Genomic DNA, 14,141 nt, shown 5'->3' on the forward strand with positions numbered 1-14,141 from the left:
TGCCATCCAGCCATCTCATCCTCTGGCATCCCCTTCTCCTCCTGCCCTCAATCTTTCCCAGCATCAGGGTCTTTTCAAATGAGTCAGCTCTTCGCATGAGGTGGCCAAAGTATTGGAGTTTCAGCTTCAATATCAGTCCTTCCAATAAACACCCAGGACTGATCTCCTTTAGGATGGACTGGTTGGATCTCCTTGCAGTCCAAGGGACTCTCAAGAGTCTTCTCCAACACCACAGTTCAGAAGCATCAATTCTTTGGCGCTCAGCTTTCTTTGTAGTCCAACTCTCACATCCATACATGACCACAGGAAAAACCATAGCCTTGACTAGACAGACCTTTGTTGGCAAAGTGATGTCTCTGTTTTTGAATATGCTGTCTAGGTTGGTCATAACTTTCCTTCCAAGGAGTAAGTGTCTTTCAATTTCATGGCTGCAGTCACCATCTGCAGTGATTTTGGAGCCCCCCAAAATTAAGTCTGACACTGTTTCCACTGTTTCCCCATCTATTTGCCATGAAGTGATGGGACCAGATGCCATGATATCCGTTTTCTGAATGTTGAACTTTAGGCCAACTTTTTCACTCTCCTCTTTCATCTTCATAAGAGGCTCTTTAGTTCTTCATTTTCTGTCATAAGGGTGGTGTCATCTGCATATCTGAAGTTATTGATATTTCTCCTGGCAATCTTGATTCCAGCTTGTGCTTCCTCCAGTCCAGCGTTTCTCATGATGTACTTACTCTGCGTATAAGTTAAATAAACAGGGTGACAATATACAGCCTTGACGTACTCCTTTTCCTATTTGGAACCAGTCTGTTGTTCCATGTCCAGTCCTAACTCTTGCTTCCTGACCTGCATACAGATTTCTCAGGAGGCAGGTGGTCTGGTATTCCCATCTCTTTCAGAATTTTTCACAGTTTATTGTGATCCACACAGTCAAAGGCTTTGGCATAGTCAATAAAGCAGAAGTATATGTTTTTCTGGAACTCTCTTGCTTTCTTGATGATGCAGCAGATGTTGGCAATTTTATCTCTGGTTCCTCTGCCTTTTCTAAAACCAGCTTGAACATCTGGAAGTTCATGGTTCACGTATTGCTAAAGCCTGGCTTGGAGAATTTTAAGCATTACTTTACTAGTGTGTGAGATGAGTGTAATTGTGTGGTAGTTTGAGCAGTCTTTGGCATTGCCTTTCTTTGGGATTGGAATGAAAACTGACCTTTTCCAGTCCTGTGGCCACTGCTGAGTTTTCCAAAGTTGCTGGCATATTGAGTGCAGCACTTTCACAGCATCATCTTTCAGGATTTGAAACAGCTGAACTGGAATTCCATCACCTCCACTAGCTTTGTTTGTAGTGATGCTTTCTAAGGCCCACTTGACTTCACATTCCAGGATGTCTGGCTCTAGGTGAGTGATCATACCATCATTATTATCTGGGTCATGAAGATCTTTTTTGTACAGTTCTTCTGTGTAATCTTGCCACCTCTTCTTAGTATCTTCTTCTTATGTTAGGTCCCTATGATTTCTGTCCTTTATTGAGCCCATCTTTGCATAAAATATTCCCTTGGTATCTCTAATTTTCTTGAAGACATCTCTAGTCTTTCCCATTCTGTTCTTTTCCTCTATTTGCATTGATCTCTGAGGAAGGCTTTCTTATCTCTTCTTGCTATTCTTTGGAACTGTGCATTCAGATGGATATATCTTTCCTTTTCCCCTTTGCTTTTTGCTTCCCTTCTTTTCATAGCTATTTGTAAGGCCTCCTCAGAAAGCGATTTTTCTTTTTTGTATTTCTTTTTCTTGGGGATGGTCTTGATTCCTGTCTCCTGTACAATGTCAATAAGACTGGTACAGTCCAGAAATTTATAGGATTCTTGTGATAGTTTACTCTTATTGCCTTTTTAGATACAAAGTCAGTTTTGGAATATTTATTTTTAAAAATCACTCATTGACAAATTTTCTCCTGGTCTAAAAGCTGGTGAAAATTTATCAGGAACCAAATTAAATGTGATTCATATTGGACAAGAACCAAGTATCCATTAAATGCTAAGGCTGAGGGGCAGAAAAAATGGAGGCAGCCTCTCCTTGCTTTTTAAGAGCTTGTAATGCACTTAGAATGACAGATGCAGAGAGCAATTATTTCTGCCTGGGGGAGCCTGGAGATGGGGTTGGAAAAGAGATTAAATACTTTTTAATGTACTTCTGCAAGGAGGGGCTTGGTGTCCATGGGTTGACTTTAGCAGTGTACTTTAGGATTTGAGTCATTATATTTTGGTCATACTTCCCCCCGCCCCCCACCCATGTTTTGGCCCCAGCAAGTGGCTTTCAGGATCTCAGTTGCCTGACCAGGGATCAAACCTGGGCCCTGGCAGTGACAGTCCAGAATCCTAACCATTAGGCTAGCAGGGAACTCCATCGACTTGTTTGTTGACACACATTAGATCACCTCTTTTCTCCTGTGCTTTTTAGCCTCGGCACCCCAATCAGATGAAGGCTCTGACATCGACTCTGAACCAGACTTGCCCCTCAAGAGGAAACAGCGCCGGAGCCGCACCACCTTCACAGCAGAACAGCTTGAAGAACTGGAGCGGGCTTTTGAGAGGACCCACTATCCTGATATTTACACCAGGGAGGAACTGGCCCAGAGGGCAAAGCTTACGGAGGCCCGAGTACAGGTACCAATGTCCCAACATCCCATGCTGCGTAAACCCAGACAGGGAGCAAGAGCATCTTCTTCTCTAAGGTTTACTTCAAACCAAGAAAGTAACTATGTTAGGAATGGTCCTTCATTGTGAATGGTAGCCTCTCACATTCTGAAGTTCTCCCTTTCTGATTTCTTTCCTTTACATTTTGCCTTGTCATGATAACAATATCATGATCTCTTTTTTCTTTTTATTTGCACTTGTGTGGTCCAACCACCTCCCACCACTGCTCCTCCCCCCTCCCCCCGCCCCTGCCCCTTTCCTCAAGGTATGTCTGTGGGATACAGCAACATTTTACTATGCTAACCAGTAAGTCAGAAAATGTTCTTTTTCCTCTTACTAGTTCGGTAAGTCCAATTATTGATATGATGGCTATATTTGGCTTTTCTGTCACATTGTTTGATACGAGTATTTTATATGCATTGATTTAAAACTGTGATCTATTTAATTAGCTTTCCTTCTATTCTTAGTATATTTTGTATTTATGAAAATGTATGTTCTTATTTTAGACTTTGGTCGTCATTACGAGGAGAATGTGTTAATAATCGTATCAGATGTAATACAGAGAACAATGTCAATTCATGTTACTCATGCATCATTTCAGATATCCTTGTTATGTACCAGGGAATGCATAGATTTGGGGGGTGGTACATGGACAACAACGAAGTTTTGAGTGGTTGTTGTGTGGGCACTGTGCTAAATGCTTTGTGTGGATTAATTCATTTACTTATCATTAAGACCCTAGGTTGGTACTATGAATATCCCCAATTTATAGATGAGGAAACAGACTCAGAGCATTGAAGTAACTACCCAAAGTCATGTAGCTAGTAAGTGATCACGGTAATTGGATCCCATATATTTCCTCTCTGTAGCCATTTAGTCATGAAGAAGTGCAAAGTTGTAGAAGGTAAAATCCTTTTCTTTAAGTCTAGAAGCTTTTCAAGTAACTGTATTATTTTAAGAACATGTAAAATTACCTTTTCAACTTAGAAGTGTTCTGAACCCTGGAGAAAGGCTACTTTGGTGTAATTTGTTTCTATTGGGTGATCAAGTAATATTTCATTATGAATGATGAACAGTCTCCCCAAGGTAGAAAAGCACTGCTGGAAAGATTACAAGTGCTTCAGGGTATCCTGGAATTCTTTACTGGCCCAGGAGTTAAAGTCACCTTATCCGGAAATGTCATGTTATTCCCAGATACTTGACTTTCATGGTCAGAGTGAGACTGAGGACTCAGCAGCGAACTTGGCAGTTGATGTGATCTCTAGATTGATTGACACTTTCCCCTATGCATCTAACTATCTCTCCCATCACAGATTGTTCTGGAATAGCCTCTTATAGTCTGCAGAGCCAAGTCAGATTGCTTTTCTCAGCTTGACTTTCTATCTGATCATCACAGTGCTGGAAAGTCAAGGAACACCAAGAAGAATGAGGACAAATTTCTCAAGGAACTAGTGTTCAATGGGGTAATAAAAACACACAAATAATTTGAAAGCAAAGCTGATATGATAAGTATATTAGAGATGAAGTGCAGTGAGAGCTGAGAGGAGGAAAGGTGTGAGATCTTTTTGGGGTAAAAAAGGGGGGCTCATGAAGAAGGGAGGGTTCAGATGGACTTCTGGGTCTAGATAGATATTGAATGGGCAGGGCAGGTGGGAGAGCATTTTAGTAACACAGAATAATGAGCAGAAGCACAGAGGGCTGGACGCACACAAGTTACATGTCAGATGAACTTTCATTTTCACTCTAGCCATGTTGAAGAAACAGTGAATAGTTTAGTTTGGTTAAATAGAGGGAGTGGTAGGGTGGCAGGAAGGAAGCTGATTGGAAATCTGTTTGCTTTCTTTGTATTCTTGCTGTTTTTGTTCAGTCGCTAAGTCTTGTCTGACTCTTTGCAGCCCCATGAACTACAGCATGCCAGTTCTTCACTAGCTCCTGGAGTTTGCTCAAATTCACGTTCATCGAATCAGAGATGCCATCCAACCATTTCATCCTCTGTCGCCCCCTTCTCCTCTTGCCTTCAATTTTTCCCAGCATCAGGGTCCTTTCTTAGTGCTTATTTTTTGGTACTTAGGAAATGTGCATTCTTAACTTCAGTTATTCTAGGCAGAATATGATTCTATCAGACATAACATATAGAGAGGTGTGTCAATTCTTGTTATTCACTCACCACTTCAGGGATCCTTGTTATGTACCAGGCACTCTGTGGACTGTAGGGGTGGTCCATAAAAAAATAGTGAAATTTTGAGTGCTTACATACATTTTGTGGAGAGCTTGGGTTTCAGGCAAGGCAGCTAAACTTAATGCAAAGGGCATTGAAGGTGGTGGACATGAAATAGATCAGTGGCAGTGGGAATGGAAAGGAGAGAACTGCTGTGAAAGGTGGAATGTAGGCATCTGATTGTGTGAGCTGGAGGCACACGCAGCGAAGAGTCCCAGATATGCTGGGATTTATAGCACAAATGTTTTACAGCTGGACCTATTCAATCCCTGTATTTAATACACTGGGATATAGTGCTCCTTCCCAGAAATGACCACTTCTAACCACAAACTGGGCTTCCCTGGTGGCTTAGATGGTAAAGAATCTGCCTGCTATACAGGAGACCTGAATTAGATTCCTGGGTTGGGAAGATCCCCTTGAGAAAGGAATGGTAACCCACTCCAGTACTCTTGCCTGGAGAATCCCATGGACAGAGGAGCCTGGCAGATTACAGTACATGGTGTCTCAAAGAGTCATATACGACTGAATGACTAACACTTTTTCAGCCACAAATCATGATGTATGTATATATCACATATTATTTATAGTAACATATACTCATGTATCATATTTATATAGCATATATAATGTATGATCATAATATATTATTTATAGTAACATATACAGTGTACATATTATAATTATATAACAATGCTATATGTATTATTTATATCAAATCTGCTTGCTTTTATTATAGTTCTGTGATCACCCAGTTTAAATGTGAAGTTGAGGTCCATTCATTCTTCCTTTCTTTTGGCAAACCTTTATTGAGTGCCCTGGTCCCTATCTCCCTAGGCTGGCCAAGCCCACATACTGGGTCTGCCCTTAAGACAGACTGGAGATCAGTTCTGAACTCAGAGTCAAAAAATAAACTTTGGATTTAAAGAAATCAAACAAAGAGAGCGATAGAAAACTGAGAAGAGTGTTCCCTGTTTCTCTGTCTGCTTGTTGCATTCGCCAAAGACCAGTACGTGGGGACAGAATTCATCTCAACCGCGTGCAGCTTGTACAGCGCCGGACACTCGCATCTGGTTCAGGAAATGTGGAGGAGAGCAAGAATGGCTCATTAACTTCCAGAGGACAGGGGATCAAACCAATAAAGGGTGGTTCATATTTTTCTGTACAGTGACCCCCTCTCCAAAGCAGGGCCCTCATTAACCTAACAGCTGTCCTAATGTGGCTTTAACCCGGTGACTCTTTACATTCCTTATGGTTTCATTAGTTCCCTTGAGACGCATCATGTCTTGCACCACAGCTATGATCTACAGCCTAACAAATTCCCTACAACACCCGGCATATGGATCTTTTACTTAACCCAGCAGGAAAAAGAAGGGAGTAGTTAATCACTGATTAAAATGCCAGAACAAAATCCTTTAGTTTTTAGAAGGATCTGGGAAAGCAGTAGCAGCGTCAGTTCAGGTTGAGTGATAGCCAGAGAATGTGTTAGTTTAATTTGGGGCACCTGGGAAAACCCAACACCAAATCAAAAAAAAAAAAAAAAAAAAAAACCCAAATGTGTCTACATTCCCCTCCCTCCATGGAAGAAAATTTCTAAGCTCTTGTGGATAAAGATGAGATTAAAGCTTTAATAACGTAGACCTTTGTCAGTATTTGAAAAAAATTTGTTTGAACAATAACTATGTTATGTTTATCAGGGCTGAATCTGAGGACACAATCTAAGAATTACTGTACAGCAAAGGCCTAATTCGCTGAATTCATCTCCCTGGTAGCTGTTATTATGAAAATAATGGCAAAAACTACAATTTTGTAAGAAATGACTTGCAAACACTTATGATGTGTAAAAGTTTTAGTAAATATTCCAGCCAAGAACTGTATGAAGCAGGCAAGTATTCTTGCCACCCAGGTAATGGAAGACAGGAAAGGAAGCTGCTTATGGAAAAAAGGATTTAACTAGGAGTCAGAAGATGTGGGTTTTGGTCTCAGCTTTATCCAAAGGGTTTTGTCGAGCTAGTCACTTAATTTTGCTCTAATCCTACTGGGCTTCATTTTTTTTAATTTTATTTTTAAAATATGGGATTTAGATCAGATGGCCTTAGGCTGGGTCCATGAATGACTAGGATAATCATGAATGGACTTCAGGAGACCTGGGAAACTTGACATTTGTACACAGATGTTCTGCTTTTGCCTGTGTGTGTGTGCACACAAGTGTGAGGTAGGGAGAGGGCCACTAGCTTTCCTCATATTCTTACAAATTACCACCCCTTGATCATTTCATTAATTAAAAGCCCCTAAGATGCATGGTCTCTCAGGACCCTTCTAACACTGATAATTTGGGATTCTCATGGAAGCCCAGTGATGGTTTAAAACCATCTAACAGATCTTTGTAGTTCAGAAGTTAAGATAGGTATGAAATATTTGGCCCTGAGCTCCATAAGGAAGCAAAAATGCGGTCATCATACCATTCTCTGCCACAGTTTGCTCTTGTGATGTATAAAGTTGTGTATGCCCTCATGTGTGATATTCACGGCAGCATGGCATTTCTTCTTGTCAGCCTGGACTGTCCTCTCCCCAGCCTGCTCTCTACATGGTGGTCAAGGCTGGGTAGCAGCTGTGGTAGGAGGGCTGGGCGGGTGGAGTGTGAGTAAGAAGTTCCAGGGAACAAGCAGATTGTCAGGACACTGAATTTACCTACTTGGAAAGTACTGTAATTGACACTTTAGTATCACCTCTGGTAGTTAAAGAAACATTTTGTAATCTTGTTGTAAATTCTAAGGGTTAACCATTACACTCTCTTCCCATTTTTCAAACTGTATTTGAAATAACCCATCTGGAATAATGTAGGTTAGATTGCTTTTGAGGACCACACCAAAAATGTGAACCAGTAATTTATTGAGAGCAAAATTAGGCTTACACCATGGGACAATTAGCACTAATCCATGAAACTTGGAAACAATTTGGACCTAAGCCTCCGTTCAAGCCAGACTGGCTTTCAATTATTTGAGGTGTTATTTGGGCACTTTCCTGCTTGCTCAGGGGCATGAAAGGCTTTGGCTATAGACAGAACTCAGAAAACAAAGGCTTTAATTCTTGTATTTCTCAATGTGACATTTTTACTTAATACCTAACATTTACTGAACACACTTTTTTTTTTTTAAATTTTTTATTTTTTTTTAAATTTTAAAATCTTTAATTCTTACATGCGTTCCCAAACATGAACCCCCCTCCCACCTCCCTCCCCACAGCATCTCTCTGGGTCATCCCCATGCACCAGCCCCAAGCAAGCTGCACCCTACGTCAGACATGGACTCGCGATTCATTAAACAGTATTCTTTTACAAGCTTTGTTTGTATTGTCTCATTTAATTGTTCATGTTGTCTCATTTAATCCTGTGAAGGAGTTTTTTTTCCTCCCATTTAGTAGATGAGAAAACAGAGGCCCACAGACGTTAAGCAAATTTTTCAAGGTTACAGAGGTAGTGAGGGACAGGAAAAGCTGGGATTCAACTCTTGCCTGCATTGCTCCCATGTGAATGTAAAGTATGACTGTATTTTTTAAAATACTGAGTTTTTATCCAGCTTTTATTGCTGAGAACAAATTGGTCACTTATTTTATTCAGGAAGAGGAAAATTTATAAAAACCTATTCTTTTGTGATTATCTTTTCCCCCTAGTTATTGTGATATAATAGTAATCTTTCAATCAATTTCAATTTTGCTTCAAAAAATCATCGGATGTTATGTTACTCCAGAATGGACCTGAAGATCATTTCCAAAAGCATGAAGAGAGACATACAAGCATGGAAAGATTCAGGGAGCAGGTGAAACTGAACCAGGCTGCAGTTCATCAAACGAAATAAAAACTTGCTTCAAGGGAAGGTTCTGATGTTGTGTGATATTGCACAGACAATTATAAACAACTGTGCCTGATAGTAGTTATCCACTAGTATATGCCTCCTGCCCCACTTCCTTACTATGCGAAATGTGATGTGGAAGGCCAGGTAATGCTGGGGAGAGTGAAATCACACTGAATTAGAGATTGTAAAGTGACATTTAACAGGAAGGTAGCAGACTCTGAGATGGAAAAGACTGAAGGCAAAAGGAGAAGAGGGTAGCGGAGTATGAGACTGTTAGATAGCATCACCAACTTAATGCACATAAATTTGAGCAAACCCTGGTAGATAGTGAAGGACAGAGGAGCCTGGCAGGCTACAGTCCATGGGGTCGCAGAGTCAGACATGACTTACTGACTGAACAACAAGCACAAGCTGACTTTGTAAACTTGTTCCTTCTGCCCTACTGGCTAAGAAATTGGTGGAACACTCATACTCTCCTCTAGAACCTCAAAGGCCAGATTGTTGCTATTGTTACTCTTTTCAAAACAAAGAAAAGCTTCTAGTCATTGTAAAAACCAAATCATAAATACCTTCTACCGATTTTGGGACTTCCCTGGTGGCTCAGGTGGTAAAGAATCTCCCTGCAATGCTGGAGACCTAGGTTCGATCCCTGGGTTGGGAAGATCCCCTGGAGAAGGGAATGGCAACCCACTCCAGTATTCTTGCCTGGAGAATTCCATGGACAGAGCACCCTGGTGTTCTATAGTCCATGGGGTTGCAAAGAGTCAGACATGACTGAGCGACTCACACTTTCACTTTTCACCCATTTTAAGTGATTTTTTTCAGTCTTATGCACTTAACACATGTCATTCAGTAGATTATTCCTTGATTGTCTGTTAGGAATTAGGTGATAGAATATTGGAAGAGTTAGGTAGAACTTCTGAGTGCCAGGGAAATGTCTTTCAGTCGCAGATGGGGTAATAACTGCACCCCAGAATCATTGTGCTTGGCTTGGGTACTTAAAATAAAGGTGATTTCAAGGGCACCTATTTCCTGTTAAAAATAGATGTGTGTTTTATGAGTTTCAAAGCCTCAAGAAGGCAAGGACCATTTCCCAGTTTGCAACTTCAGTGTATTTTTACTTCAGTTCTGCTTCTGGCAGTTTCAGCTGCTTCTTGGAGATGCAGAGGCTGCCAGGGGCAAGATGATAGAAAACTCTAGTTAACTGAGTTAACCAGAGACAGGCAGCTTAGTCCTCAGGAAGCCCTGGTTCTCTCAGAAATAGCCCTCTGGATTTATTTAGCCTGAATTTAAACAACATTTAAATTCCTTCCTTTGGGAAACTCTTAAACCTCTTGTTAAAGGTTTGTTTTTCAGTAAAGATTTGCTTTCCAACTATTCCTTGTCTTTTATGGTAGTTATAATATATACTGTATGGTAAATATAAGAACTTATAAATCCACCTCCTGGTGGGTTTATTCCATGTCATCAATGTTTACTTGTATCGTTGTGGAAAAATGAAACAAAACCAAACTGTCTTGTACACCTAGCCTTTTGGGTTTATCTTCTGAAGGGATTTGTAGAAAGTCATGATGTTCCTTCTAATTTATTATCTGAATGAAGACATTTTTTATTTTAAAAATTGGGTTATGGAGGAGTTACCATGAACATAAATCAAAAGTAGGTTGGGATTGATGGAGTAACCAGGCCAAGCCCACCCACTGGATAAATCAAATTTGGTTTACTTATCTAAAGGTTACAGCAGGAAGTTGGCACAGAGAGATTGGAGACATGCTCTGATAATGTCAGAAGGGCAAACTTCTGAGATCTTCATAACGAATCTCACCAGTAGGTTTTGTGACAGTAAGTCTGAATGAGTGAAGTCACATCATAACTTTTGGAAATTCAACTTTCCTCCCTGCCTAGGCAGCTAAAGATGCATTTCACATGGGTTGGTCAAGATAAGTGTGAGGACCCTTCACTTGAGCCAGGTGTGCCTCGTTGATCTTGAGGTCATGTGCTATGAAATATGACCACAGTGCATGGGATAGGACAGTACACTCAGACATGAACACAACCCTCATTGCTTACCCTCAGCCTCCTCAGGCTAGCCAGCTTGTTCCAAACACTTCCCTGAAAACAGTTTTTTTGCCCTGATGCCTCTGGGAGTCATGGTAACAGACACTTAGACTTTCAGTGAGAAAACACAATTGATCCAGAACCGAAATTGAATGCCGTTCCTGGTTCTATTATCCCAGGTGGCAATTTATTAAGTTAAGTAAAACTCTAATTCAATTATGTATCAACTTGAGAAAATATTGACTTACCTTCTTTTCCTGTGGGATACTTAAGGAGTATTAAATGTTAGTGTTCTGAGGAAGTTCAAACAGCTTTCCTTACTAGTATCTTGCAGCATGGGTAGAGAAGACCAGACTCCTTTTCAGACAGATGCTTGAGTGAATAGCAAAAGTTTAAGCAGATGCCTTGGTAAAATGTTTATTAAACTGGGCTTTCTTGTTTAAGAAAGGAGGGAGGGAGACATTCCTCTCTCCACTCTTTTAAAAATTTTGTGACTTAAAATTTAGAATTAAGTTGTTTAAGTGTTAACTTTGTTCTGTGGGGAAATCAAGTCATCTTTTCTTAAGCATGCTGGTCTCTTGTATCATCTCTTCCATCTGGACTGACCACTTTTTGAAATCATATCCAAACTTAAAATGAGTTGACATTCTGTCTCTCATCTAAAGTTTTCCTGATTCTCTGCATTTCTAAAATGGAACTTCTACCTCTAGTGAGCAATTAGTTTGGTGACCTTGACCACTCTGTGAATTCCTTGAAGAAAAGACAGTAAGCTCCTTGAGCTCAGGAATCCTATCTTATCTACTCCTTTTTTCCTCTGATAAATAGATAGGTGCTTACAGCTGTTATGGAAAGAAATAATAAAACAAACTCATTTTGTAAGGGATCTTCATAGATAAAATGCTTTCTTTTCTTGAAGTACCTCTTCAACATTAATTTCTGTTAAGATCAGTATAATGTCTCACATTTTGGAAGAGATGGTAAAAAATAGCTCCACTTATCCTTCTGGTCAATTTTATAAGACTCTCTAGGAGATGTGCACATAATGTCCATAGAAATACAGACACATTGATAAGACTAAGAAATACAAGGGTTAGTGCAGTAGGCAAGGCCAAATTAGGACACATGTCATGGAGGGGGCCATAGAGACTCCTGGATCCCCCCTGAAGTGCTGTAGTACATGATGGTGGGAGGGTGCCAGTGGCACCTCTGCTCAGCTATCCCTCCCCATAGTCACCCCAGAGTTCATGTGGGGGCTCTTGCCAGACCTTGAAAAGCCCTTGAAGTCCCTCTACTGACCCCTGACATCTAACTTTCCTTTCTCCCCTGACAATGCAAGCCAGAAGGTAGAGGACTCTTGTGTCTGTTTGCCCTTTCAGTAAGGGGCCTTTAAACTGTTTTAGCATGAAAAATTCATTAAGAATGTACTATTATTTCATCAGTGAAATTCTCAAATTTTAAATTAAATCCATAGGTCTGGTTTAGCAACCGCCGTGCAAGATGGAGGAAGCAGGCTGGGGCCAATCAACTGATGGCTTTCAACCATCTCATTCCGGGGGGATTCCCTCCCACAGCCATGCCGACCCTGCCAACGTACCAGCTGTCAGAGACCTCTTACCAGCCCACAGCTATTCCACAAGGTATGGAGGAAGGCAGTCAAGGGGTTAAAATGTAATTCCCAGTCTTGTTCCCTGCTGCTTGCTTTATACTGTGAAATCTTCTGTGATGTCCTGTGGCTGTCTGTATGTTTGTTACATTATATCGGGCTGTCCTGAAAGTACCTGTCACCTTTCAGAAACATAGTTTGTTCTATGACATGTCTGAATCTCTCTAGTTAAACTGTGTTGTAATATAATATTGTTTCAGGATTTTAAAACAAAACCAAACAATGAACCAAAACAATCTCCCAAAATAAGCACGCAGTTGGCTTTTCCTTTGTTAAAACCTCTACCTTTGTACTCTAGTCTGCAATTAACTGAAGTTCTGATGGCTCCTCACTGGGGTAGGAATTGAGGGTAGGTAAACGGAGAAGGCAATGGTGCCCCACTCCAGTACTCTTGCCTGGAAAAATCCCATGGATGGAGGAGCCTGGTAGGCTGCAGTCCATGGGGTCACTAAGAGTCGGACACGACTGAGTGACTTCACTTTCACTTTTCACTTTCATGCATTGGAGAAGGAAATGGCAACCCACTCCAGTGTTCTTGCCTGGAGAATCCCAGGGACAGGGGAGCCTGGTGGGCTGCCGTCTATGGGGTCGCACAGAGTCGGACATGACTGACGCGACGCAGCAGCAGCAGCAAACTTTGATAAAGTCCTTCTATATTAGAGCATGGGCTTTCCAGGTGGCTCAGTGCTAAAGAATCTGCCTGCCACGTAGGAGACATGGGTTCGATCCCTGGTTTAGGAAGATCCCTTGGAGAAGGAAGTGGCAACGCACTCCAGTATTCTTGCCTGGGAAATCCCATGGACAGAGGAGCCTGGCGGGCTACAGTCCACAGGGTTGCAAAGAGTCAGACACAGCTTAGCAACAGCAGAAAAGTGTACTGCATAGAGGTGAATGGGATAAATAAGAAGACTAAATTATTTTGGATTGCAAAAGATAGCATTGTGGGCATTTTAAACTATATTATCACACTAATATTTAGGTGTTTTGGAAGTTTATTTGATAAGAAATTTAAGATGCAATTCTTACGTTGGTTAATCTTTACGTTGGTTAGTAACATTCACTACTAATATAGGTTTGTTCTCACTGTTAAAGTGATTTCTGAATTTCTGTTCTGGTTAAGTGTTCCTTGAAAGTATATAAATAAACTATGTACTTGTACATATGTGCGGAAGAGATGTGGCTCTATTTGTTAGGAGTGGTTCTATACTTACATATCAAGAAGTACAGTATGAAATTTACATTTATTTGACCAGTGGATATACTGATGGGTCGGTGACTACGAACTTTTGCACTGAACCTTCTCTGCCAGCCTTCAAAGGAGATTTATGGCTGATAACCTTCTTCCTTGCAGCCGTGTCGGACCCCAGCAGCACTGTCCACAGACCTCAGCCGCTTCCTCCGAGCACTGTACACCAAAGCACTCTTCCTTCCAACCCGGACAGCAGCTCTGCCTACTGCCTCCCCAGCACCAGGCATGGATTTTCCAGCTATACAGACAGCTTTGTGCCTCCATCCGGGCCCTCCAACCCCATGAACCCCGCCATTGGCAATGGCCTTTCACCTCAGGTCAGTCCCCTGTTTCCAGACAGGCGAGTTGCTGTATACCAGAACCAAATAGTCAATTCCCTGAGGCAGTCATATAATGAATTGCCAAATTTA

The 14,141-nt window shown here is 41.2% G+C and overlaps 1 protein-coding gene across 1 annotated transcript in view; it reads left to right on the forward strand.

Annotated features, from left to right (window-relative positions):
• The window catches only part of PAX3 (paired box 3), a 103,564-nt gene that overhangs the window by 68,395 nt on the left and 21,028 nt on the right, over window positions 1–14,141 (forward strand). Inside the window, exons 5-7 of the mRNA XM_005676604.3 lie at window positions 2,457–2,662; window positions 12,291–12,456; window positions 13,834–14,048. Of these exons, the coding sequence (XP_005676661.1) occupies window positions 2,457–2,662; window positions 12,291–12,456; window positions 13,834–14,048 (587 nt within the window). The remainder of the gene's footprint in view (window positions 1–2,456; window positions 2,663–12,290; window positions 12,457–13,833; window positions 14,049–14,141) is intronic.

This window comes from Capra hircus, chromosome 2 (genome assembly GCF_001704415.2).
Source record: "Capra hircus breed San Clemente chromosome 2, ASM170441v1, whole genome shotgun sequence".
NCBI classification, from domain to species: Eukaryota; Metazoa; Chordata; class Mammalia; order Artiodactyla; family Bovidae; genus Capra; species Capra hircus.